Consider the following 27744-nt stretch of genomic DNA (forward strand, 5'->3'; position numbering starts at 1 on the left):
CTTCCCATCAATTTTAACCATCTTCCCTGTCCCTGCTGAAGAAAAGCAGGCCCAAACCATAATTTTGCACGCCCAATTTTTCAGTTTTTGATTTGTTAAAAAAGTTTGAAATATCCAATAAATATCGTTCCACTTCATGATTGTGTCCCACTTGTTGTTGATTCTTCACAAAAAAATACAGTTTTATATCTTTATGTTTGAAGCCTGAAATGTGGCAAAAGGTCGCAAAGTTCAAGGCACTGTACATGTTTCCCCTTAAACCCCTCAAGTGTTGCTTTAGCAGTATGCTTAGGGTCATTGTCCTGCTGGATGGTGAACATCCGTCCCAGTCTAAACAGGTTTCCTTGAAGAATTTCCCTGTATTTAGTGCCATCCATCATTCCTTCAATTCTGACCAGTTTCCCAGTCCCTGCCAAGGAAAAACATTCCCACTGCATGATGCTGCCACCACAATGCTTCACTGTGGGGATGGTGTTCTCGGGGTGATAACAGGTGTTGGACTTGTGCCAAAAAGCTTAATTTTAGTCTCATCTGACCAGATTACCTTCTTCCATATGTTTGGGGAGTCTTACACATGCCTTTCGGCGAACACCAAATGTGTTTGTTTATTTTTTTCTTTAAGCAATGGCTTTTTTCTGGCCACTCTTCCATAAAGCCCAGCTCTGTGGAGTGTACGGCTTAAAGTGGACAGATACTCCAATCTCCACTGTGGAGCTTTGCAGCTCCTTCAGGGTTATCTTTGGTCCCTTTGTTGCCTCTCTGATTAATGCCCTCCTTGCCTGGTCCGTGAGTTTTGGTGGGCGGCCCTGTCTTGGCAGGTTTGTTCTGGTGCCATATTCTTTCCATTTTTAAATAATGGATTTAATGGTGCTCCATGGGATGTTCAAAGTTTCGGGTATTTTTTTATAACCCAACCCTGATCTGTACTTCTCCACAACTTTGTCCCTAACCTGTTTGGAGAGCTCCTTGGTCTTCATGGTGCCGCTTGCTTAGTGGCGTTGCAGAATCTGGGGCCTTTCAGAACAGGTGTATATGTACTGAGATCATGTGACAGACCATGACACTTAGATTGCACACATTTATACTTTTTAAAACTAATTATGTGACTTCTGAAGGTAATTGGTTGCACCAGATCTTGTTTAGGGGGTGAATACATATGCAAGGACCACTTTTCCATTTTTTTTAATTGTTTATAATTTTTTGAAACATGTTATTTTTTTTCATTTCATTTCACCAATTTGGACTATTTTGTGTATGTCCATTACATGAAATCCAAATAAAAATCCATTTAAATTACAGGTTGTTATGCAGCAAAATAGGAAAAACACCACGGGGATGAATACTTTTGCAAGGCACTGTACCTGTACCGGAGTGCCAAGTCTAGGACCAAAAGGCTCCTCAACAGCTGCTACCCCCAAGCCATAAGACTGCTGAACAATTCGCCACCGGGCAATTTACATTGACCCCGCTCCCTTTTGTACACTGCTGCTACTCGCTGTTTGTTTGTTACCTATGCATAGTCACTTCGCCCCCACCTACATGTACAGATTACCTCAACTAGCCTGTACCCTCGTACACTGACTCGGTACCGGTGCCCCCTGTATATAGCCTCGTTATTGTTAGTCTTATTGTGTTACTTTTTATTATTACTTTTTATCTTAGTCTACTTGGTAAATATGTTCTTCTTCTTGAACTGCACTGTTGGTTAAGGGCTTGTAAGTAAGCATTTCACAGTAAAGTCTACACTTGTTGTATTCGGCGCATATAAATAAAGTTTGGTTTGATTTGATAACATGATGCAGCCACCATGATGCTTGAAAATATGGAGAGTGGTACTCAGTAATGTTGTATTGTTTTTTTCCCAAACATAACACTTTGTATTCAGGACAAAGAGTTCATTGCCTTGCCACATTTTTTGCAGTATTACTTTCGTGCCTTGTTGCAAAAAGGATGGATGTTTTGGAATATTTTATATTCTGTACAAGCTTTCTTCTTTTCACTCTGTCAATTAGGTTAGTATTGTGGAATAACTACAATGTTGTTGATCCATCACAGCCATTAAACTCTGTTACTGTTTTAAAGTCACCATTAGCCTCATGGTGAAATTACTGAGTGGTTTCCTTCCTCTCCGGCAACTGACGCCTGCATCTTTGTAGTGACTGGGTGCATTGATACACCATCCAATTGAATAATTTTGCCATTATTATTCAATATCTGCTTCTTTTTTTAACCATTATCTTCTTTGCAAGACATTGGAAAAACCTCCCTGGTCGTTGTTGTTTAATGTGTGTTATAAATTTACTGCTCTACTGAGGGACCTTACAGATAATTGTGTTCTTATTTTTATTTTTTAATTCACCTTTATTTAACCAGGTAGGCCAGTTGAGAACAGGTTCTCATTTACAACTGCGACCTGGCCAAGATAAAGCAAAGCAGTGCGACAAAAACAACAACATAGGATAAACAAACGTACAGTCAATAACACAATAGAAAAATCTGTATACAGTGTGTGCAAATGAAGTAAGGGGGTAAGGCAATAAATAGGCCATAGTAGTGAAGTAATTACAATTGAGCAATTTACACTGGAGTGATTTGTGCAGATGAGGATGTGCAAGTATTAATACTGGTGTGCAAAAGAGCAGAAAAACAAAAACAAATATGGGGATGAGGTAGATAGTTGGTTGGATGGGCTATTTACAGATGGGCTGTGTACAGCTGCAGCGATCGGTAAGCTGCTCTGACAGCTGACACTTAAAGTTAGTGAGGGAGATATAAGTCTCCAGCTTCAGTGATATTTGCAATTTGTTCCAGTCATTGGCTGCAGAGAACTGAAAAGAAAGGCGGCCAAAGTAGGCGTTGGCTTTGGGGATGACCAGTGAAATATACCTGCTGGAGCGCGTGCTACGGGTGGGTATTGCTATGGTGACCAGTGAGCTGAGATAAGGCGGAGCGATACCTAGCAAAGACTTATAGATGACCTGGAGCCAGTTGGTTTGGCAACGAATACGTAGCGAGGACCAGCCAACGAGAGCATACAGGTCGCAGTGGTGGGTAGTATATGGGGCTTTGGTGACAAAACGAGTGGCACTGTGATAGATTGCATCTAATTTGCTGAGTAGAGTGTTGAAGGAAAATTTGTAAATGACATCGCCGAAGTCAAGGATCGGTAGTTTTTTTTTAATTTTATTATTTTTAATTTTTTTTTTTTTATTTCACCTTTATTTAACCAGGTAGGCTAGTTGAGAACAAGTTCTCATTTGCAACTGCGACCTGGCCAAGATAAAGCATAGCAGTATGAGCAGACAACACAGAGTTACACATGGAGTAAACAATTAACAAGTCAATAACACAGTAGAAAACAAAGGGGGGAGTCTATATACAATGTGTGCAAAAGGCATGAGGAGGTAGGCGAATAATTACAATTTTGCAGATTAACACTGGAGTGATAAATGATCAGATGGTCATGTACAGGTAGAGATATTGGTGTGCAAAAGAGCAGAAAAGTAAATAAATAAAAACAGTTTGGGGATGAGGTAGGTGAAAATGGGTGGGCTATTTACCAATAGACTATGTACAGCTGCAGCGATCGGTTAGCTGCTCAGATAGCTGATGTTTGAAGTTGGTGAGGGAGATAAAAGTCTCCAACTTCAGCGATTTTTGCAATTCGTTCCAGTCACAGGCAGCAGAGTACTGGAACGAAAGGCGGCCAAATGAGGTGTTAGCTTTAGGGATGATCAGTGAGATACACCTGCTGGAGCGCGTGCTACGGATGGGTGTTGCCATCGTGACCAGTGAGCTGAGATAAGGCGGAGCTTTACCTAGCATGGACTTGTAGATGACCTGGAGCCAGTGGGTCTGGCGACCAATATGTAGCGAGGGCCAGCCGACTAGAGCATACAAGTCGCAGTGGTGGGTGGTATAAGGTGCTTTAGTGACAAAACGGATGGCACTGTGATAGACTGCATCCAGTTTGCTGAGTAGAGTGTTGGAAGCCATTTTGTAGATGACATCGCCGAAGTCAAGGATCGGTAGGATAGTCAGTTTTACTAGGGTAAGCTTGGCGGCGTGAGTGAAGGAGGCTTTGTTGCGGAATAGAAAGCCGACTCTTGATTTGATTTTCGATTGGAGATGTTTGATATGAGTCTGGAAGGAGAGTTTGCAGTCTAGCCAGACACCTAGGTACTTATAGATGTCCACATATTCTAGGTCGGAACCATCCAGGGTGGTGATGCTAGGCGGGCATGCGGGTGCAGGCAGCGATCGGTTGAAAAGCATGCATTTGGTTTTACTACCGTTTAAGAGCAGTTGGAGGCCACGGAAGGAGTGTTGTATGGCATTGAAGCTTGTTTGGAGGTTAGATAGCACAGTGTCCAATGACGGGCCGAAAGTATATAGAATGGTGTCGTCTGCGTAGAGGTGGATCAGGGAATCGCCCGCAGCAAGAGCAACATCATTGATGTATACAGAGAAAAGAGTCGGCCCGAGATTTGAACCCTGTGGCACCCCCATAGAGACTGCCAGAGGACCGGACAGCATGCCCTCCGATTTGACACACTGAACTCTGTCTGCAAAGTAATTGGTGAACCAGGCAAGGCAGTCATCCGAAAAACCGAGGCTACTGAGTCTGCCGATAAGAATATGGTGATTGACAGAGTCGAAAGCCTTGGCAAGGTCGATGAAGACGGCTGCACAGTACTGTCTTTTATCGATGGCGGTTATGATATCGTTTAGTACCTTGAGTGTGGCTGAGGTGCACCCGTGACCGGCTCGGAAACCAGATTGCACAGCGGAGAAGGTACAGTGGGATTCGAGATGGTCAGTGACCTGTTTGTTGACTTGGCTTTCGAAGACCTTAGATAGGCAGGGCAGGATGGATATAGGTCTGTAACAGTTTGGGTCCAGGGTGTCTCCCCCTTTGAAGAGGGGGATGACTGCGGCAGCTTTCCAATCCTTGGGGATCTCAGACGATATGAAAGAGAGGTTGAACAGGCTGGTAATAGGGGTTGCGACAATGGTGGCGGATAGTTTCAGAAATAGAGGGTCCAGATTGTCAAGCCCAGCTGATTTGTACAGGTCCAGGTTTTGCAGCTCTTTCAGAACATCTGCTATCTGGATTTGGGTAAAGGAGAACCTGGAGAGGCTTGGGCGAGGAGCAGCGGGGGGGGCGGGGCTGTTGGCCGAGGTTGAAGTAGCCAGGCGGAAGGCATGGCCAGCCGTAGAGAAATGCTTGTTGAAGTTTTCGATAATCATGGATTTATCGGTGGTGACCGTGTTACCTAGCCTCAGTGCAGTGGGCAGCTGGGAGGAGGTGCTCTTGTTCTCCATTGACTTCACAGTGTCCCAGAACTTTTTGGAGTTGGAGCTACAGGATGCAAACTTCTGCCTGAAGAAGCTGGCCTTTGCTTTCCTGACTGACTGCGTGTATTGGTTCCGGACTTCCCTGAACAGTTGCATATCACGGGGACTATTCGATGCTAGTGCAGTCCGCCACAGGACGTTTTTGTGCTGGTCGAGGGCAGTCAGGTCTGGGGTGAACCAAGGGCTGTATCTGTTCTTAGTTCTGCATTTTTTGAACGAAGCATGCTTATCTAAAATGGTGAGGAAGTTACTTTTAAAGAATGACCAGGCATCCTCAACTGACGGGATGAGGTCAATGTCCTTCCAGGATACCCGGGCCAGGTCGATTAGAAAGGCCTGCTCACAGAAGTGTTTTAGGGAGCGTTTGACAGTGATGAGGGGTGGTCGTTTGACTGCGGCTCCGTAGCGGATACAGGCAATGAGGCAGTGATCGCTGAGATCCTGGTTGAAGACAGCGGAGGTGTATTTGGAGGGCCAGTTGGTCAGGATGACGTCTATGAGGGTGCCCTTGTTTACAGAGTTAGGGTTGTACCTGGTGGGTTCCTTGATGATTTGTGTGAGATTGAGGGCATCTAGCTTAGATTGTAGGACTGCCGGGGTGTTAAGCATATCCCAGTTTAGGTCACCTAACAGAACAAACTCTGAAGCTAGATGGGGGGCGATCAATTCACAAATGGTGTCCAGGGCACAGCTGGGAGCTGAGGGAGGTCGGTAGCAGGCGGCAACAGTGAGAGACTTATTTCTGGAGAGAGTAATTTTTAAAATTAGTAGTTCGAACTGTTTGGGTATGGACCTGGAAAGTATGACATTACTTTGCAGGCTATCTCTGCAGTAGACTGCAACTCCTCCCCCTTTAGCAGTTCTATCTTGACGGAAGATGTTATAGTTGGGTATGGAAATCTCTGAATTTTTGGTGGCCTTCCTGAGCCAGGATTCAGACACAGCAAGGACATCAGGGTTAGCAGAGTGTGCTAAAGCAGTGAGTAAAACAAACTTAGGGAGGAGGCTTCTGATGTTGACATGCATGAAACCAAGGCTTTTTCGATCACAGAAGTCAACAAATGAGGGTGCCTGGGGACATGCAGGGCCTGGGTTTACCTCCACATCACCCGCGGAACAGAGAAGGAGTAGTATGAGAGTGCGGCTAAAGGCTATCAAAACTGGTCGCCTAGAGCGCTGGGGACAGAGAATAAGAGGAGCAGGTTTCTGGGCATGGTAGAATATATTCAGGGCATAATGCGCAGACAGGGGTATGGTGGGGTGCGGGTACAGCGGAGGTAAGCCCAGGCACTGGGTGATGATGAGAGAGGTTGTATCTCTGGACATGCTGGTTGTAATGGTTGAGGTCACCGCATGTGTGGGAGGTGGGACAAAGGAGTTATCAGGGGTATGAAGAGTGGAACTAGGGGCTCCATTGTGAACTAAAACAATGATAACTAACCTGAACAACAGTATACAAGGCATATTGACATTTGAGAGAGACATACAGCGAGGCATACAGTAATCACAGGTGTTGAGTTGGGAAAGCTAGCTAAAACAGTAGGTGAGACAACAGCTAATCAGCTAGCACAACAACAGCAGGTAAAATGGCGTTGACTAGGCAACGGGGCCAACAGATAAAACAAACAAGCAGAATGGAGTACCGTGATTAATGGACAGTCCAGCGTGCATCAGCTATGTAGCCAAGAGATCAGTGTCCAGGGGGCAGCGGTGGATGGGGCAGGGAAGCTGGACTGGCGAGTGGTATCCAGGTTAAAAAACTAACAATGACTAAATAGCTTGTAGCTAGTTAGCTGGTTAGCTTCTGGGGGTTCTTGAGTGTGTACTGAAAAATTACAAATAATAGCGATTCCGTATCACATTGGGTGGGGCAGGTTTCCGGAAGGTATAAACAAGTTAAAAATCAAAAAGAGATAGAAAGTAAATATGGGTCCAGTGAGTGTTAGGGACGCGGCGATTCAGACAGTTAGCAGGCCTGTGCTAACAAGCTAACAGTTTGTAGGCCCGGGCTAAACAAGGTAGCAGTTAGCGGACCGGAGCTGGACAAGCTAGCAGTTAGCAGGCCGAATTAGCAAGCAGGGAGATAGCGAGGGCTAGAGAGTTAGCCTTTGGGGGACGTCGCGATGGGGTGAGTCTGTTTATTCCTCTTCATGCGGTGACATCGATAGACCGGTCGTGGGCCCGGGTATTGTAGCCCAGGAGTATGCTACGGTGGTAGCACAGGTGCGCTGGCCGGGCTAGCTTCAAGCTAAGTGGGTGGAAACGCTAGCCAGGAGTAGTCATCCAGGGTTGCGGTTTAGCTAGATAGCTAGTTGTGAAGATCCACCTGAGAAATGTTCCGTTTGCGGTGGGAATCCGGGGATGAATCCGGGGATGAAAAATAAATAGGTCCGTTATGCTCTGGTTAGAGTCGCGTTGTTCGAACTGGCGAGAGCTTTCCGAGCTAAAGGTTAGCTGATGACCGGTTAGCTGAAGACCGCTAGCACAGCTGGTGGTTAGCTGGCTAGCTTCAGTTGAGGGGTTCCGAAGTAAATATAAATACTTTAGGAAAAATAGCTACATTGGGTGAGGCGGGTTGCAGGAGAGTATTGGAAGCTTAGGTTTAGCAAAATGTTTTTAAAGAGATATGCGAAGAAAAATATGTAAAAAAAACGAAAAAGAAACGATATATACAAGGGACACGACACGACAGGACGACTTACTGCTACGCCATCTTGGGGAACAGGTTTGTCAGTTTTACAAGGGTAGGTTTGGCGGCATGAGTAAAGGAGGCTTTGTTGAGAAATAGGAAGCTGATTCTAGATTTAACTTTGGATTGGAGATACTTGATGTGAGTCTGGAAGGTGAATTTACAGTCTAGCCAGACACCTAGGTATTTATAGTTGTCCACATATTCTAAGTCAGAAGTCCAGAGTAGTGATGCTAGTTGGGCTGGCGGGGGTGGGCAGCAATCGGTTGAAGAGCATGAATTTCGTTTTACTAGCATTTAAGAGCAGTTGGAGGCCACGGAAGGAGTGTTGTATGGTATTGAAGCTTGTTTGGAGGTTTGTTAACACAGTGTCCAAAGAAGGGCCAGAAGTATACAGAATGGTGTCGTCGACGTACGGGTGGATCAAATAATCACCCGCAGCAAGAGTGACATCATTGTTATATACAGAGAAAAGAGTCTGCCCGAGAATTTAACCCTGTGCCACCCCCATTGAGACTGCCAGAGGTCCGGACAACAGGCCCTCTTATTTGACACACTGAACTCTATCTGAGAAGTAGTTAGTGAACCAGGCGATGCAGTCATTAGAGAAACCAAGGCTGTTGAATCTGTCGATAATAATGTGGTGATAGAGTCAAAAGCCTTGGCCAGGTCGATGAAGACGGCTGCACAGTACTGTCTTTTATCGATGGCGGTTATGATATCGTTTAGGACCTTGAGTGTGGCTGAGGTGCACCCGGAAACCAAATTGCATAGCAGAGAAGGTACGGTGGGATTCGAAATGGTCGGTGATCTGTTTGTTCACTTGGCATTCGAAGACTTTAGAAAGGCAGGGCAGGATGGATATAGGTCTGTAACAGTTTGGGTCTAGAGTGTCACCCCCTTTGAAGAGCGGGATGACCGCGACTGCTTTCCAATCTTTAGGAATCTCAGACGATACGAAAGAGAGGTTGAACAGACTAGTAATAGGGGTTGCAACAATGGCGGCTGTCACGACTTCTGCCGAAGTCGTTGCCTCTCCTTGTTCGGGCGGTGCTCGGCGTTCGACGTCACCGGTCTTCTAGCCATCATTGATCCTTTTTTCATTTTCCATTGGTTTTGTCTTGTCTTCCCACACTCCTGTTTTCAATCCCATTCATTACCTGTTGTGTATTTAACCCTCTGTTTCCCCTCATGTCTTTGTCAGAGATTGTTTTATTGTCAGTGTAGTGTGATTGTTGTATAGGTGCGCGTCGGGTCCTCGTACCCATGTTTGTGTGTTTATGTACATTTAGTGTTATGGAGCATACTCCGTGGACTTTATTAAAAGACTCCATTTTACACTCCATTTGACTCTCCTGCGCCTGACTTCCCTGTCACCTATTACACCTACGCATGACAGAATCTCTGACCAATATATGAAGTCAGCAGGAGAGGACACTATGCCCATGGAGCTGGAGGAACGCGTTCAGGAACAAGCGAGGGAGCTTGACGTTATCAGCTCCGTCATGGATCACATTGTCATGAAAATGGATCGCTGGGAGAGACAGGGAGTTTCTCCAGCGCCACTACCACCACGACCGGAATCTCCCGTGAACGTTTTTTCCTCTCCGGAATCGAGGATCCATTTATCCCTACCTACGGGATACAACGGAGATACTGCCGGCTGCCAGGGTTTCCTCCTTAAACTGAACTTGTATCTAGCCACGGCCTCCCCAGTACCATCTGACCGTGAGAAGAGTTACGCCCTCGTCTCATGCCTCACCGGGAAAGCCCTGGAATGGGCCAGCGCTGTGTGTAGTAGGGAGGATGCGGCGCTGGACCATTTTGAGGAGTTCACCCGCCAATTCCGGATAGTATTCGATCACCCGCCTGAAGGCAAAGCAGCGGGTGAGCTTCTCTATCATCTGAGGCAGGAGACGAGGAGTGCACAGGATTTTGCTTTGGAGTTTAGGACCTTGGCTGCCGGCGCTGGATGGAGCGACAGGGCCCTGATCGACCATTACCGTTGTAGTCTACGCGAGGACGTCCGTCGGGAGCTGGCCTGTAGAGACACCACCCTCACCTTCGACCAGCTGGTGGACATGTCCATCAAGCTGGACAACATGCTGGCTACTCGTGGACGTCTAGATCGGGGTCTGGTTGTTCCATCCTCCCGCACCCTCTCTCCCGAACCTATGGAATTGGGAGGGATGGTGCGCAGGGAGACCGGAGGTGGTTCCCGCTAGAGCACCATTCAAGGTCGCAGAGAGCACACTGCTGGTCGGTGCCGGGTTGGTTCCTCTGGGAATAGAGAGGGCAGGCAGGGCATTCTGGCGTCACCCCAGGTGAGTAGGCACCATTCTCATCCAGAGCCCTCTGCTGCGCTAATGTTTGTCTCTGTCTCTTTTCCTGATTTTTCACTGCATTCCCAGTATAAGGCGCTAGTAGATTCGGGTGCGGCTGGGAATTTCATTAATAAAAGTCTAGCTCATAGTTTAGGGATCCCTATTGTTCCTGTGGATATGCCTTTCCCTATTCATGCCTTAGATAGTCGACCATTAGGGTCAGGGTTTATCAGGGAGGTAACCGCACCTTTGTGTATGATAACGCAGGAGGGTCACAAGGAGAAGATTAGTCTTTTCCTTATTGATTCTCCTGCATATTCTGTGGTGCTAGGCCTACCCTGGTTAGTTTGTCATAACCCCACTGTTTCTTGGCCACAGAGGGCTCTCACGGGGTGGTCGCGAGAATGCTCAGGTAGGTGTTTAGGGGTTTCCGTTGGTGCTACTACGGTGGAAAGTCCAGACCAGGTCTCCACCGTGCGCATTCCCCCCGAATATGCCGATTTGGCTCTCGCCTTCTGTAAAAAGAAGGCGACTCAATTACCACCCCATCGACGGGGGATTGTGCGATAGATCTCCTGGTAGACGCTGCATATCCCAAGAGTCACGTGTATCCCCTGTCGCAAGCGGAGACGGAGGCTATGGAGACATATGTCTCTGAATCCCTGCATCAGGGGTTCATTCAGCCATCCATTTCACCCGTCTCTGAGTTTCTTTTTTGTGAAAAAAAAGGATGGCGGTTTACGCCCGTGCGTTGATTATCGAGGTCTTAATAAAATCACAGTGAAATATAGTTACCCGCTACCTCTGATCAATACGATTATTGAGTTAATGCACGGGACACGTTTTTTCACAAAATTGGATCTCAGGAGTGCGTACAATCTGGTGCGTATTAAGAACGGTGATGAGTGGAAGACGGCATTTAGCACCACCTCAGGTCATTATGAGTACCTGGTCATGCCATATGGGTTGATGAATGCTCCATCAGTTTTCCAATCATTTGTAGATGAGATCTTCAGGGACCTGCACGGGCAGGGTGTAGTGGTGTATATCGATGATATTCTGATATACTCTGCTACACGCGCCGAGCATGTGTCCCTGGTGCGCAGGGTGCTTGGTCGCCTGTTGGAGCATGATCTATATGTCAAGTCTGAGAAATGCTTGTTTTTCCAACAATCCATCTCCTTCCTAGGGCATCGGATTTCCACTTCAGGAGTGGAGATGGAGAGCGACCGCATGACAGCCGTGCGTAATTGGCCGACTCCAACCACGGTAACGGAGTTGCAGCGGTTTTTGGGGTTTTCCAATTACTACCGGAGGTTTATCCGGGGTTTTGGTCAGGTGGCAGCTCCCATTACTTCACTGCTAAAGGGGGGCCCAGGGCGCTTGCAGTGGTCTGCTGAGGCGAACAGGGCTTTTGAGCACCTGAAGACTCTGTTTACTTCGGTGCCTGTGCTGGCTCATCCGGATCCCTCTTTGCCATTCATAGTGGAGGTGGACGCATCCGAAGCTGGGATAGGAGCAGTGCTCTCTCAGCGTTCGGGTACGCCACTGAAGCTTCGCCCCTGTGCTTTCTTTTCAAAGAAGCTCAGCCCGGCGGAGCGAAACTATGATGTGGGGAACCGAGAGCTGTTAGCTGTCGTAGAAGCTTTGAAGGTGTGGAGGCATTGGCTTGAGGGGGCTAAACACCCTTTTCTCATCTGGACTGACCACCGCAATCTGGAGTATATCCGGCAGGCGAAGAGATTGAATCCTCGCCAGGCAAGGTGGGCCATGTTTTTCACTCGTTTTGTGTTTACTCTTTCTTACAGACCAGGCTCCCAGAACGTTAAGGCAGACGCATTGTCTCGGCTGTATGACACAGAGGAGCGGTCCATGGATCCCACTCCCATACTCCCAGCTTCGTGTTTGGTGGCGCCAGTAGTGTGGGAGCTGGACGCGGACATTGAGCGGGCGTCACGTGCAGAGCCTTCTCCCCCTGAGTGTCTAGCTGGTCGTCTGTACGTTCCGTCTGCTGTCCGCGACCGATTGATATATTGGGCTCACACGTCACCCTCCTCTGGTCATCCTGGGATAGGTCGGACGATGCGCTGTCTTGACGGGAGATACTGGTGGCCCACTTTAGCTAAGGACGTGAGGATTTACGTTTCTTCCTGCTCGGTGTGCGCCCAGTGCAAGGCTCCTAGACACCTGCCCAGTGGTAAGCTACAACCTCTACCCGTTCCTCAACGGCCGTGGTCGCACCTGTCGGTGGATTTTTTGACTGATCTTCCACCTTCACAGGGTTACACCACGATCCTGGTCGTTGTGGATCAGTTTTCTAAGTCCTGTCGTCTCCTCCCTTTGCCCGGTCTCCCTACGGCCTTACAAACTGCAGAGGCCCTGTTTACACACGTTTTCCGGCACTATGGGGTGCCTGAGGATATAGTGTCTGATCGGGGTCCCCAATTCACATCAAGGGTCTGGAAGGCGTTCATGGAGCGTCTGGGGATCTCGGTTAGTCTTACCTCAGGTTTTCGAGAGTAATGGGCAGGTGGAGAGAGTTAACCAGGATGTGGGTAGGTTTCTGCGGTCTTATTGCCAGGATCGGCCGGGGGAGTGGGCGAAGTTCGTGCCCTGGGCAGAGATGGCTCAGAACTCGCTACGTCACTCCTCCACTAACCTTACTCCCTTTCAATGTGTATTAGGGTATCAGCCGGTTCTGGCTCCTTGGCATCAGAGCCAGACCGAGGCCCCTGCGGTGGACAATTGGTTTCGGCACGCTGAGGAGACCTGGGAGGCAGCCCACGTCCACCTTCAGCGTGCCATAAGGCGCCAGAAAATTGGCGCAGACCGTCGCCGCAGTGAGGCCCCAGTGTTCGCACCTGGGGACAGGGTCTGGCTCTCGACCCGAAACCTGCCCCTTCGCCTGCTCTGCCGGAAGCTGGGTCCGCGGTTTGTGGGGCCGTTTAAAGTCCTGAGGAGAGTGAACGAGGTATGTTATAGGTTACAACTACCCACTCATTACCGTATTAACCCCTCGTTCCATGTGTCTCTCCTCAGGCCGATGGTGGCTGGCCCGCTCCAGGAGACTGAAGTGCGTAATGTTCCTCCGCCTCCTCTAGACATCGAGGGGGTTCCGTCGTACTCTGTTCGATCCATTTTGGATTCGAGACGTCGGGCGAGGGGCCTTCAGTACCTCGTGGACTGGGAGGGGTACGGGCCGGAGGAGAGATGCTGGGTTCCGGTGGAGGACGTGTTAGATCCTTCCATGTTATCAGAATTCCACCGTCTCCATCCGGATCGCCCTGCACCTCGCCTTCCGGGTCGTCCCCGAGGCCGGTGTCGACGCGCAGCTGGAGCCGCGCGTCAGGGGCGGGGGGTACTGTCACGACTTCTACCGAAGTCGTTGCCTCTCCTTGTTCGGGCGGTGCTCGCCGTTCGACGTCACCGGTCTTCTAGCCATCATTGATTCTTTTTTCATTTTCCATTGGTTTTGTCTTGTCTTCCCACACACCTGCTTCCAATCCCATTCATTACCTGTTGTGTATTTAACCCTCTGTTTCCCCTCATGTCTTTGTCAGAGATTGTTTTATTGTCAGTGTAGTGTGATTGTTGTATAGGTGCGCGTCGGGTCCTCGTACCCATGTTTGTGTGTTTATGTACATTTAGTGTTATGGAGCATACTCCGTGGACTTTATTAAAAGACTCTATTTTACACTCCATTTGACGCTCCTGCGCCTGACTTCCCTGCCCCCTATTACACCTACGCATGACATCGGTGGATAATTTTAGGTAGAGAGGGTCCAGATTGTCTAGCCCAGCTGATTTGTAGGGATCCAGATGTTGCAGCTCTTTCAGAACATCAGCTGTCTGGATATAATGGAATGGTATCAAACACATGAAAACCAAACAAAATGTATTTGATACCAGTGGTGTAAAGTACTTAAGTAAAAATACTTGAAAGTACTGCTTAAGTAGTTTTTTTGGGGTATCTGTACTTTACTTTTTATATTTTTTACAACTTTTACTTTTACTTCACTACATTCCTAAAGAATATTATGTACTTTTTCCTCCATAGATTTTCCCTGACACCCAAAAGTACATTTTGAATGCTTAGCAGGACAGGAAAATTTTCTAATTCACACACTTATCAAGAGAACATCCTTGGTCATCCCGACTGCCGCTAATCTGGCGGACACACTAAACACATGCTTTGTTTGAGTGTTGAGTGTTGTTTGCTTAATATAAGGAATTTGAAATTATTTATAGTTTTAAGTATATTTTAGCAATAACATTTACTTTTGATACTTAAGCATAAAAAACAAATACTTTTAGACTTTTACTAAGAGTAGGATTTTCCTGGGTGACTTTCACTTTTGAGTCATTTTCTATTAAGATATCTTTACTTTTACTCAAGTACGACAGTTTTTCACAACTGTTTGATACCAATCCATTTTTTTATTGAACCTTTATTTAACTAGGCAAGTCAGTTAAGAACAAATTGTTATTTACAATGACGGCCTGCCCCGGCCAAACCCTAACCCGACGACGCTGGGCCAATTGTGCACCGCCCTATGGGACTCCCAATCACGGCTGTCCTTATGAACCGTCCTCCCCCCAGCAGCCTCCACTACAATAATATGAAGGATCTTGATACTTTCCCCAAGTATTCTTCTATATCAATACACTGAAGAAGAGGGAAGAGTTGTGGCAACTCTGTCTGTGGTAGTGCACCAACGGCCTGAAATACAAGTATATTTTCTTGTTTTATTTTGTAAAATTTTCACATAAAAAAAACAGTGGCTTTATTAGGTTTGGTGGAAAGGGACAAGAGCCTGAACCATATATCATTGCTGAGGAGAAAGTCAGATTAGGAGAGAAAGGGAAAGGTATTGGGCAGAGGAAGAAGGAGAATAACACTACGTCCCAAATGGCACCCTATTCCCTGCCTACATCGTTCACTACTAATAGGGCCATGGTTAGAAGTAGTGCACTATATAGGGAATAGAGTGCCATTTGGGGATGTAACCTTAGAAGAGAAAACACTACAGGGCCTGGTTTATTGAGCAACATGCCGTTAGCTGTTAGAGAGACAGGAAGATGTGAGGCGTCAGTGAGTCGCTTCGCTCCGGCTCTTTTAGCGCCAGGATCCATCCTCACCTGACAAACATATAATTACAAGAAATAAAGAAAACGCTAGAGGCTAGGATTACAGCTCTAATGTGATTGTGTGGATAATGCACTCTGAATAATGTAAAACTGCACGCAAGCCTCTCAGACAGTCACTGCTAAAGATTTATTAGCTGCTGTTATGGGAAGTGGAACCCAAGCAGGGATTTTCCATAGCAACAAAGACAACCTTATATAACATTAGTACATACAGTATATACCACTATAATAGCACAGCTATTAAGGCCAATGGAAGAATGTAGCCAGGTGTTTTAAATCAAACAAATAACTGGCCTGCATGTATATTGTAATACCAAACATAAATGACCATTCAAAGTCTAAATATCAAATCCAGGTGGTAAACAAATGTAAATGTCATGACTCAAGTGGAATATAAAGAGGAGATTGTTTTTCTATATGGACTGCTGAGTTCATTCACAGTCCCCTCACTAGGTGGCAGACTGGGCTAACTATTAGAATCATGCATAGCTCTTGCTGCTAAATCTACCATGCAGATGCTTAGGTCAATATTGTGTGGCTTTTGTAATTTGTTGTTCAAATGCAGAAAAATCACCATGCTAAGGCAAGTTCACAATGAACTCATGCTTGCAGTGAACAGGTTGAGCGATAAGGCTCAAATAGCCCAGAGGCAACTTCCTCCCCACCCCCCATCCCTCATCCCTCCTCCTTCACCTCTACAGTTCAGGGTTTCTACCACACAGCCTGAGGCCAGGGTTGTGACACCTGTGATGCTGTACTGCAGTGGGGGAAGGAGAAGTGGTGTGTGTGTGTGTGTGTGTGTGTGTGTGTGTGTGTGTGTGTGTGTGTGCATGCGTGGCGTCATGCCAATAGGGGGCACATGCCCCTCGGATTTGTCCCGTTAAAACATTTTTGTTACATTTTTGTTGTTGTTGTTTCTCTGTAATACTACCACCTAGCACTTTTATAAAGTTGTCTTCAGCCCAGATAGGTTCCCAATCTCCTAACCTCATAACTAGCCACCAAGAAGCCATTTTAGCCTATCAATCAAGCTAGAGTAGCTCGCTTGTCTAACTATGTTAGCTGGCATGCCTGCTGGCAAGGTTGGTAGAAAAGCAAGCAATTACTAAATGTACTGAACAACACTCACATTCCTTTCAATCCTTTACCCAGATTTAGCAGAGATGCAGAGAAGCATATTTAGTTTGGTTAAAAAAAACACCAGTCAAAAAGATACAGACAGCTCCTATAGAATGTTAGCTCAAAAGTATTCACAAGTCACTGCAACTAAATAGAAAAAGGTACCGGCACCCAAAATGAGTACCGGCACATACAGTTCATTAAGAAATTATTCAGACGCCTTGACTTTTTCCACATTTTGTTACATTACAGCCTTATTCTAAAATGGATTAAATAAAAAAAAATGTCTCATCAGTCTACACACAATACCCCATAACGACAAAGCGAAAACAGAATTTCTAGCAAATGCATTAGAAATAAAAAAACAAACACCTTATTTACATAAGTATTCAGGCCCTTTGCTAAGAGACTCAAAATGTAGCTCAGGTGCATCCTGTTGCCATTGATCATCCTTGAGATGTTTCTTCAACTGACCACCTGTGGTAAAAACCAAGCCATGAGGTCAAAGGAATTGTCCGTAGAGCTCCGAGACAGGACTGTGTCAAGGCACATATCTGGGGAAGGGTACCAAAACAATTCTGCAGCATTGAAGGTCCCCAAGAACACAGTGGCCTCCATCATTCTTAAATGGAAGAAGTTTGGATGACACCTGGGCTATCATTCCTCCTCCATTTCCTCCCCCACTCTTTTGCCCTCCTCTCCGTCGCTCTCCTTCTCTCTCTCCGTCTTTCTCTCGCTCTGTCTCTCTCCCATTCTCTTTCTCGCTCTGTCTCCATTTCTCTCTCTTTCACTGTCTCCCTCTCTATCTTCCTATCTCTCTCCATCTCTGGCTGGCTCCTCACAATTTACTGTACTGTAGGGCTCCTTTAACGCTTTGAGTGGAGTATGTGAGCCAAAGCTTTATGGCCTAACTGTATGCGCCAAATATTTGCCAATGGCCAAATGCTTTTTGGGAACATGGCCAGAAAAAGTTAATGGCGATCCACTCTGGCAAAAAGGACAATGTCGAAGTTGAATTCAATGAGAGAAAAGGAGAGTTTAAAATAAAGAGAAAGGAGGGGCCATAAAAGTAATGTTTGGGAGTGATTTTGTGAAGTGGTAAAAGTGTGCAGTGTGATTATTGTGAGGCGCTACACACATTCGAGAGTTACAAGACGGGGGACTTCAAATATGGCAAGTCAAGGGAACTATAGCCTACTGTTTAGATGGGTTAAATTGATAAAAGCCTAACTGAAATCTGGACACTGCGTGTAGGTCTACAACCTCTCACATAACCAATATAATACAAACTCCTGCAGAATTAAGCATATCTTTCAGTAAAATGATACACCAAATGTACATTTTAACTCGGGAACAGGAGTGGAGAAATATGATTTTTTTTCTTTCAGCATCTTGAGAGAATGAATGCGTAGTTAGGGACTGTCTGTAAAGGCGCTATCTCTATCAGATTCATAAAAGCTGATAGTATTTCAACAATATAAAATATTTGTATTTATTTTTTATTTAACCTTTATTTAACTAGGCAAGTTAGATAAGAACACATTCTTATTTACAATGATGGCCTACCCAGGGCAAACCCTCCCCTAACCCGGACGATGCTGGGCCAATTGTGCGCCGCCCTATGGGACTCCCGTTCACGGCCAGTTGTGATAGAGCCCTTGATCGAACCCGGGTCTGTAGTGACGACTTAGCTGACTGTGCCACTCAGGATCCCATAATATGCATCCAAGCAGTACTGAAATCTTATCAGAAACATGTTGGGTATTTTCCACTGCTTTTAATTTCCTTAAAACCGGCCAAACTGATATCATTTGAACATTTTGCACGAAAAATGTTTCACATTTTTTTAAGTTATTGCATTTTCTCCCCGGTCCCTAAATGTCTGTTGCGCGAGAGAAGCAGAGATGAAAGAGAACTTTACTGATGTCAACTATATTGAACAAAAATATAAATGCAATATGCAACAATTTCAAAGATTCTACTTAGTTACAGTTCATATAAGGAAATCAGTCAATTGAAATAAATTCATTAGGCCCATTCATCTATGGATTTCACATGACTGGGAATACAGATATGCATCTGTTGGTCACAGATACCTTAAAAAAAGTAGGGGCGTGGATCAGAAAACCAGTGAGTCACTGGGGTGACCACCATTTGCCTCATACAGCGCGACACATCTCTTTTGCATAGAGTTGATCAGGCTGTTGATTGTGGCCTGTGGAATATTGTCCCACTTCTCTTCAAAAGCTGTATGAAGCTGCTGGATATTGGCGGAAACTGGTAAACACTGTCGTACATGTCGATATAGAGCACACCAAACATGCTCAATTGGTGACATGTCTGGTAAGTAAGCAAGCCTTTCAGGAATTGTTTACAGATCCTTGCGACATGGGGTCATTATCATGCTGAAACATGAGGTGATGGCGGCGGATGAATGGCATGACAGTGGTCCTCAAGATTTGATCACGGGTATCTCTGTGCATCCAAATTGCCATAGATAAAATAAAATTGTGTTTGTTGTCCGTAGCTTATGCCTGCCCATACCATAACCCCACCACCACCAGGGGGCACTCTGTTCACAATGTTGACATCAGCAAACAGCTCGCCCAATCGAGCCCATACACATGACATGGTCTGCGTTTGTGAGGCCGGTTAGACGTACTGCCAATTCTCTAAAACGACGTTGGAGGTGGCTTATGGTAGAGAAATTAACACAAAATGATCTGGAAACAGCTCTGGCGGACATTCCTGAAGTCCACATGCCAATTGCAAGCTCCTGTAAAAGTGAAACATCTGCGGCATTGTGTTTTGTGACAAAACTGCACATTTTGGAGTGGTCTTTTATTGTGCCCAACACAAGGTGCACCTGTGTAACAGCAAATTTTCTATCGGCCTATTTGCGAGTTACGGTCAGGTGGGGGCCTCAAATTTTCACATTATCACAGATGGGTTATTAGCTATTGCAGGCGTGTGGTTGAACAAACTGCTGACCTGCGCATCACTAGTATGCACGTCTGTTTGTGTGTGTGTGTGTTCATGGATCTACAGTGGCTTGCGAAAGTATTCACCCCCTTGGCATTTTTCCTATTTTGTTGCCTTACAACCTAGAATTAAAATAGATTTTTGGGGGTTTGTATCATTTGATTTACACAACATGCCTACCACTTTGAATATGTTAAATATTTTTGTTGGTGAAACAAGCAAGAAATAAGACAAAAAAAACAGAAAACTTGAGCGTGCATAACTATTCCCCCACCCCAAAGTCAATACTTTGTAGATCCACCTTTAGCAGCAATTACAGCTGCAAGTCTCTGGGTCATGTCTCTATAAGCATGGCACATCTAGCCACTGGGATTTTTGCCCATTATTCAAGGCAAAACTGCTCCACCTCCTTCAAGTTGGATGGGTTCCGCTGGTGTAGAGCAATCTTTAAGTCATACCACAGATTCTCAATTGGACTGAGGTCTTTGCATTGACTAGGCCATTCTAAGACATGTACATGTTTCCCCTTAAACCACTCAAGTGTTGCTTTAGCAGTATGCTTAGGGTCATTGTCCTGCTGGAAGGTGAACATCCGTCCGAGTCTCAAATCTCTGGAAGACTGAAATAGGTTTCCCTCAAGATTTTCCCTGTATTTAGCTCATCCATCATTCCTTCAATTCTGACCAGTTTTCCAGTCCCTGCCGATGAAAAACATCTCCACAGCATGATGCTGCCACCGCCATGCTTCACTGTGTTGATGGTGTTCTCGGGGTGATGAAAGGTGTTGGGTTTGTGCCAGACATAGTATTTTTCTTGATGGCCAAAAAACTACATTTTAGTCTCATCTGACCAGAGTATCTTCTTCCATATGTTTGGGGAGTCTCCCACATGCTTTTTGGCGAACACCAAACAGATTTGCTTATTTCTTTCTTTAAGCAATGTTTTTTTCTGGCCACTCTTCCGTAAAGCCCAGCTCTGTGGAGTGTATGGCTTAAAGTGGTCCTATGGACAGATACTCCAATCTCCACTGTGGAGCTTTGCAGCTCCTTCAGGGTTATCCTTGGTCTCTTTGCCCTCCTTGCCTGGTCCATGAGTTTGTGGGCAGCCCTCTCTTGGCAGGTTTGTTGTGGTGCCATATTCTTTCCATTTTTAATAATGGATTTAATGGTGCTCCGTGGGATGTTCAAAGTTTCTGATATGTTTTTATAACCCAACCCTGATCTGTACTTCTCCACAACTTTGTCCCTGACCTGTTTGGAGAGCTCCTTGGTCTTCATGGTGCCGCTCGCTTGGTGGTGCCCCTTGCTTAGTGGCGTTGCAGACTCTGGGGCCTTTCAGAACAGGTGTATATACAGTGCCTTGCGAAAGTATTCGGCCCCCTTGAACTTTGCGACCTTTTGCCACATTTCAGGCTTCAAACATAAAGATATAAAACTGTATTTTTTTGTGAAGAATCAACAACAAGTGGGACACAATCATGAAGTGGAACGACATTTATTGGATATTTCAAACTTTTTTAACAAATCAAAAACTGAAAAATTGGGCGTGCAAAATTATTCAGCCCCCTTAAGTTAATACTTTGTAGCGACACCTTTTGCTGCGATTACAGCTGTAAGTCGCTTGGGGTATGTCTCTATCAGTTTTGCACATCGAGAGACTGACATGTTTTCCCATTCCTCCTTGCAAAACAGCTCGAGCTCAGTGAGGTTGGATGGAGAGCATTTGTGAACAGCAGTTTTCAGTTCTTTCCACAGATTCTCGATTGGATTCAGGTCTGGACTTTGACTTGGCCATTCTAACACCTGGATATGTTTATTTTTGAACCATTCCATTGTAGATTTTGCTTTATGTTTTGGATCATTGTCTTGTTGGAAGACAAATCTCCATCCCAGTCTCAGGTCTTTTGCAGACTCCATCAGGTTTTCTTCCAGAATGGTCCTGTATTTGGCTCCATCCATCTTCCCATCAATTTTAACCATCTTCCCTGTCCCTGCTGAAGAAAAGCAGGCCCAAACCATGATGCTGCCACCACCACGTTTGACAGTGGGGATGGTGTGTTCAGCTGTGTTGTTTTTACGCCAAACATAAAGTTTTGCATTGTTGCCAAAAAGTTCAATTTTGGTTTCATCTGACCAGAGCACCTTCTTCCACATGTTTGGTGTGTCTCCCAGGTGGCTTGTGGCAAACTTTAAACAACACTTTTTATGGATATCTTTAAGAAATGGCTTTCTTCTTGCCACTCTTCCATAAAGGCCAGATTTGTGCAATATATGACTGATTGTTGTCCTTGGTCTTGGTAGATTTGCAGTGGTTTGATACTCCTTCCATTTCAATATTATCGCTTGCACAGTGCTCCTTGGGATGTTTAAAGCTTGGGAAATCTTTTTGTATCCAAATCCGGCTTTAAACTTCTTCACAACAGTATCTCGGACCTGCCTGGTGTGTTCCTTGTTCTTCATGATGCTCTCTGCGCTTTTAACGGACCTCTGAGACTATCACAGTGCAGGTGCATTTATACGGAGACTTGATTACACACAGGTGGATTGTATTTATCATCATTAGTCATTTAGGTCAACATTGGATCATTCAGAGATCCTCACTGAACTTCTGGAGAGAGTTTGCTGCACTGAAAGTAAAGGGGCTGAATTATTTTGCACGCCCAATTTTTCAGTTTTTGATTTGTTAAAAAAGTTTGAAATATCCAATAAATGTCGTTCCACTTCATGAGTGTGTCCCACTTGTTGTTGATTCTTCACAAAAAAATACAGTTTTATATCTTTATGTTTGAAGCCTGAAATGTGGCAAAAGGTCGCAAAGTTCAAGGGGGCCGAATACTTTCGCAAGGCATTGTATAATGAGATCAGATCAGATCAGATGTGACAGATCATGTGACACTTAAATAAAGTCCACCTGTGTGCAATCTAACTAATTATGTGACTTCTGAAGGTAATTGGTTGCACCAGATCCTATTTAGGGGCTTCATAGCAAAGGGGGTGAATACATATGCACGCACCCCTTTCCCGTTTAAAATGTTTTTTTTTTTTTAAACAAGTCATTTTTTTTCATTTCATTTCACCAATTTGAACTATTTTGTGTGTGTTCACATTACATGAAACTCAAATACAAATCTATTTAAATTGCAGGTTGTAATGCAACAAAATAGGAAAAACGCCAAGGCGGAAGAATACTTTTGTAAGGCACTGTAAGTGTGTGTGGGTGGTATGAGAGACAGACAGTCTGGTTGCACACACCTGTGAACATGTGATGTATAAGGATGGGCTTCTGTAAACTGAGTTTCTGGAACTCTAATTTGGTGTTTTATTAGAAAGTGGTGGAAAACTCTGTCAGGCCCCGCTCTAGAATCTCCCATAATTGTTCAATTGGGTTGTGATCTGGTGACTGAGTCAGCTATGGCATATGGCACCATCGCATGAGCCTGAAGCCACAGACTCTGGCCAAACTCATGTTTCTAAAAATGAATTCAAAGGCACTGTAGATGTAGCTTAATAAGGCATTTTTTTCATTTCATTTGTATTTAATTCTAATTAAGTTACAGCCCAAATGTGCAATTTATAGACTATAATGATTTAATAAAACAAAATGTTGTTTAAATGCTGAGTGGTTAATGTCCCTGCCAGCCTTGATGTAATTTAAATAATATAGCCTAAATAATTCATTTTCATCCTTCTTAGGCTACCTGTCTGTCTCCTGACCTATTTAGAGTGTTTATATCTTGTTTAATACAACACATAGCCTATTTAAAATGATGAGCGCTTCTTAAAGTTTCCTGTTGTTTATTAAAATACTTTTCATTCAACTCATATGGTTTGGTTTCAATGCTTCATATCCAAATGGTAGGTCCAGGTAGTCACAAAAATCAATGGCTGTTGGATAAATTGTGATTTTAATGAATGGAGTGAATTTGGAGAGGCATTTTTTTTCCTTTTGAGCAAGGAGCGTTTTTTAGCGGAACGGTTGGAAAGGACGTGGCGCGCCGGGAGCAGTGCGCAAGCACCACTCCATGAGAGATGAGCGGCATTTCCGACCGCTCAACTCCGCTCACATACTCTGTGCCCTGTGGATGGGGGCACTGTCATCCTATGGGGGCATAGCCATGGGAGCCAAAATAATGGCCAAAATAACAGCCTGCCCAGCATTGTTATACATGACCCTAAGCAGGATGGGATGTTAATTGCTTAATTAACTCAGGAACCACACTTCTGTGGAAGCACCTGCTTTCAAAATACTTTCTTTCCCTCATTTAATCACGTGTTTCCTTTACTTTGGCAGTTACGTGTACATTCAACACCTAGTCGCACACGCTTACTTCTTACATTTATGCACACATCAAATCAGGTTACAGACCACGTAGCTAGGCCTAAGACCCCTAGACATAAATAGTGCAGCAAAATCAGTAGACTAGTTATTCATTTCGTAACCGTTGCAGACAAGGTTATTATACAGCCAAAACACAAATATATTTTCTCAGTTTTACATAAGAAATATTTCTATAAAGCCATAAATATGTGAAATATATATATTTTTTGTAAATCCCACCCAGGGTTTCAGCCATATCCATTATTCCTTTGGTGGTCTGTCTGGTCAGTGTAGCCGCAGTAAACATTGGAATAATAGAGCAGACTGAAATGTCAAGCCGCTGCATACAACAGAATGGGGCCATGCTTTAAAGCCCACTGAATAATCCCAGGCTGGGGTGTAATCAGCGTGAAAGAACGGACCCAAACCTCCCCACAAACACACCACCACAGAGACTGAGCTTGTGTGTGTGTGTGTGTGTGTGTGTGTGTGTGTGTGTGTGTGTGTGTGTGTGTGTGTGTGTGTGTGTGAGAGAGAGAGAAAGAGAGAGCGCTCTAACAAAACTGTTAAAATATCCAGTTCAGTTACAGCACGGAGCAGAAAGGAGCAGAGAGGACATGAACGACAAGGCCCTATTTACCCTCTAAGCGTTTTCAAAGAGCTAAATCAAACATACGTGTCCATTCAAGTGTGTTACCATGCTGATCTGCTGAAGGGGATCAATGGAGAAAAACTTCACATGATGGTTCTGAGATGTTCAGTGAGACATTCAGTTCAGTGATTCAGACTATTAGAAATTATCTGGTGAAATAATGATGGGGATATGATGTGTGTAACTGTATGGTTATGTTTCCTTGTTGAGAGAAATTGTGTGAGAGTGTGTGACAGTGTGTGCGTGTGTGTCTTCTGCATGAGTGAAAGACTGTGTTTGAAAGTGTGTGATGCGTGGCAAGCAGTGGATGTAGAAGGACTTCACTCAGATCATTGTCCTGCTGTGCACGATGGGACGACATAGCCAAACAACCAAAAAGACAGATGGATCATTCAAAGCAAAAAAAAAACATTTAAAGAAGGAAATCTAGGATTTGGATCTCACGGATGGTCAGTCCTTGCACCGATTACTCAGTCTATGAATTGAGAGTGGTTACATTGCTCCAGCCCTATCCCTCTGCTGTTTGAATCCCAGATTTCCCCTTTAAGAAACGCATGATGGAACTCAACAACAACTCACCTCTCCGTGGAAACTGTACCTTCCCCTGAGGATGGCTCTGTAGAGTCTGGGCCGGCTGTCGTCCTCGAAAGGCATGGAGCCACTGAGTAGGATGTAGGCTATGACCCCTAGGGCCCACATGTCCACCTGGCAGGAGTAGGGCAACCTCAAGACCACCTCTGGGGCCATGTACTCTGGTGTCCCACAAGTGGTCGTCATGGACCAGTCTCTTCTACCGCCACCTCCTCCATCCCCTCTTCCATCTCTTCCATCCCTTCTATCACAGCTTTCCTTACCATCCCTATTTGCTACCTTACCACCTGGAACTCCACCCAGACTTCCACCCCTTCCACTGCCTCTTCCAACTCCACTATCTCCACTTCCACTGCCCACTCCATCCCCACCTCCATCCTTACCCCCTCCAGGGTCCCTGTTCCCAAAGCTGGCCAGTCCAAAGTCAGTCACCAGCAGGCGTGAATCGGCTCCAGGGTGGTAGTACAACAGATTCTCAGGTTTCAGGTCCCTGTGTGTGATGCCCAGAGAATGAAGATACCCCACCCCGGCTAAAGTCATCTGCAGGGCTCTGGTGGCATCACGCTCAGTGAAGTGGCCCTTAGCGATGACACGGTCGAACAGCTCCCCGCCCGTGGCCAGTTCCAGAACCATGTAGACCCTCTGGGGCGACTGGAACACCTCCACCAGCTGTACCACATTGAGGTGGCTGACCCTGCGTAGCACCCCCAGCTCCGAGTCACACACCTCTCGCCCTTCCCTGGCCTCCACCTGCAACAGGTGTTGAATTTCATTTTAGAAAACGACACACAATCCTGATATTACTGCCCTTTTAATTTGTTGGTGTAATTGCCCTTACTAATGTTGCACAAATCCTTCTCCTTCTGTTTCTCCCCTCATGAACATTCGCTGTCCCCCTACCTCTTCCCTAGGTCTACTGGAAGAAATAAGTTTACAGACCTCCATCATCTTGATGGCGAAGGGTTGGCGGGTGGCTCTGTGCTCGACACGTACCACCCGGCTGAAGCTCCCCCTACCGATCAGGGCCTTGATATCATACCTGGACAGAGAGGGCAGGAGGGAGAAGAGAAAAGGGTGTGTGGGAAGTAGAATAGTGTTCTGTTTTACTGTATTCAACTCTAGTGAGGTGAGGTCTTCTATGGGAGATAAATATGAAATATCATAGAATATGGAGTCATCATCATCACCATCATCATCATCAACAACATTAGCAAATTAATTAGTCTAAGTACCTACAATGAATCGGCACTGATTTATATTGCTACTACTGATCTTCAAACGTTAACGATTTTTATACAGTTACCTTGCTGTGACTCTGGGGTCAAACTTCGCCTTGTACTTGGCCACTTTGTTGTGCCTCTGCCCATCCTGGCCCGTCGGCAGTAGAACGCGTGACGGCGCCTGTGTACCCGTAACTCCACTGCTCTGAACAACACTCCAAAAGTATTTCTGCGTCCCTTTACACTTCTGTAGCTCATCGTCTAACTCTTTTCTTTTGTGACTGTAGCCCACTACCGACTTCACGAAGCTCACGTAACCGTTTTTAACCGAGCTTTCAGGCAGCACCTTGGTGCTTCCGCAGCCCATTACTAAAGCGCAACTAACGAAGGCATGAAGAGAAAAGGGGCAGTTGCTGCTTGCGTAATTGCGTGCGCTAAGAAAAACGTACACAATCTTAACAGACTCGATCAGCAGCAATGCCAACTTGAACCTATACTACAATACACATACACGGCTAAATTGGTGAAGAGACGTCTGGAGGAGTGAGTGAGCAGGTGCAGGCAACGCTTAGATTGTGTGAATGGATGGATTCACTGAAAAGGATTTTCTCGACATTCTGTCACGCAGGTGCATAAGGTGCGGATGCTCTTCCACATCAGTCAGTTGCCAAAGATAACACGTCAGTGTGAGTTGTTTTGAAGCTTTTGACATTCTTTCACTGAGCTCGTTAAAGTATAATCATCTCCGAACTGGGCTATCCTCTAGAACTAGGCTATTTCTGGTAGTATTGCCACCCACCCTGGCCCGTGATGCTGGTTGATGACAGAGTAACCTACCATAGGCCTATTATAGCGTTCATCTTCTATAATTGCCATTGTGTGGTGTCTGTCTGCAGTAGCGGTGTGTGGGCAATATGACTGGGGAAGCAAAGCCAGAAAAAAATGCTACCTATGTGTAATTGCGTTGTTTTCTCTATAACCTGTTAGTTCATATGCATTGTGACCCTGATATATACCAAAGGCTGAGACAATAAGAAGGCACAGTGGCAGAATAAATTCAACCACACCTTTGTTTCATCACAAAACCGGAGAGCAACCTCTGTCCGTGAAGTCCACAAAGCATATTGCATGTAACAAACAGTTACATGGCCTACAGTATGGTCTAGCAAGTTAATGTTTCTGACACTGCTAAACAACTATTGATTTAGAAACACAGAGAGCAACTGCAATTTAGTCCAATCAACATAAGCTAAATATGATGTGGCTGTCTATGGTTCTGATTTGTGTGCGTGTGAGTGTGTGTGCGTGCGTTCATGCAAGTAGTAAAATCATGTTGATTCACCC

General features: G+C 45.4%; 1 protein-coding gene across 1 annotated transcript in view; it reads right to left on the reverse strand.

Annotated features, from left to right (window-relative positions):
- LOC110535562 (serine/threonine-protein kinase H1-like) overlaps positions 1 to 26963 on the reverse strand; it is a 34740-nt gene extending 7777 nt beyond the window's left edge. The window contains exons 1-3 of the mRNA XM_021620627.2: positions 26484 to 26963; positions 26120 to 26219; positions 25169 to 25930 (exon numbers count right to left, since the gene is read on the reverse strand). Of these exons, the coding sequence (XP_021476302.1) occupies positions 25169 to 25930; positions 26120 to 26219; positions 26484 to 26767 (1146 nt within the window). The 5' untranslated portion in view covers positions 26768 to 26963. The remainder of the gene's footprint in view (positions 1 to 25168; positions 25931 to 26119; positions 26220 to 26483) is intronic.
- Between the last annotated feature and the right edge of the window lie 781 nt (positions 26964 to 27744).

Source organism: Oncorhynchus mykiss, chromosome 11, assembly GCF_013265735.2.
Source record: "Oncorhynchus mykiss isolate Arlee chromosome 11, USDA_OmykA_1.1, whole genome shotgun sequence".
Classification (NCBI taxonomy): Eukaryota; Metazoa; Chordata; class Actinopteri; order Salmoniformes; family Salmonidae; genus Oncorhynchus; species Oncorhynchus mykiss.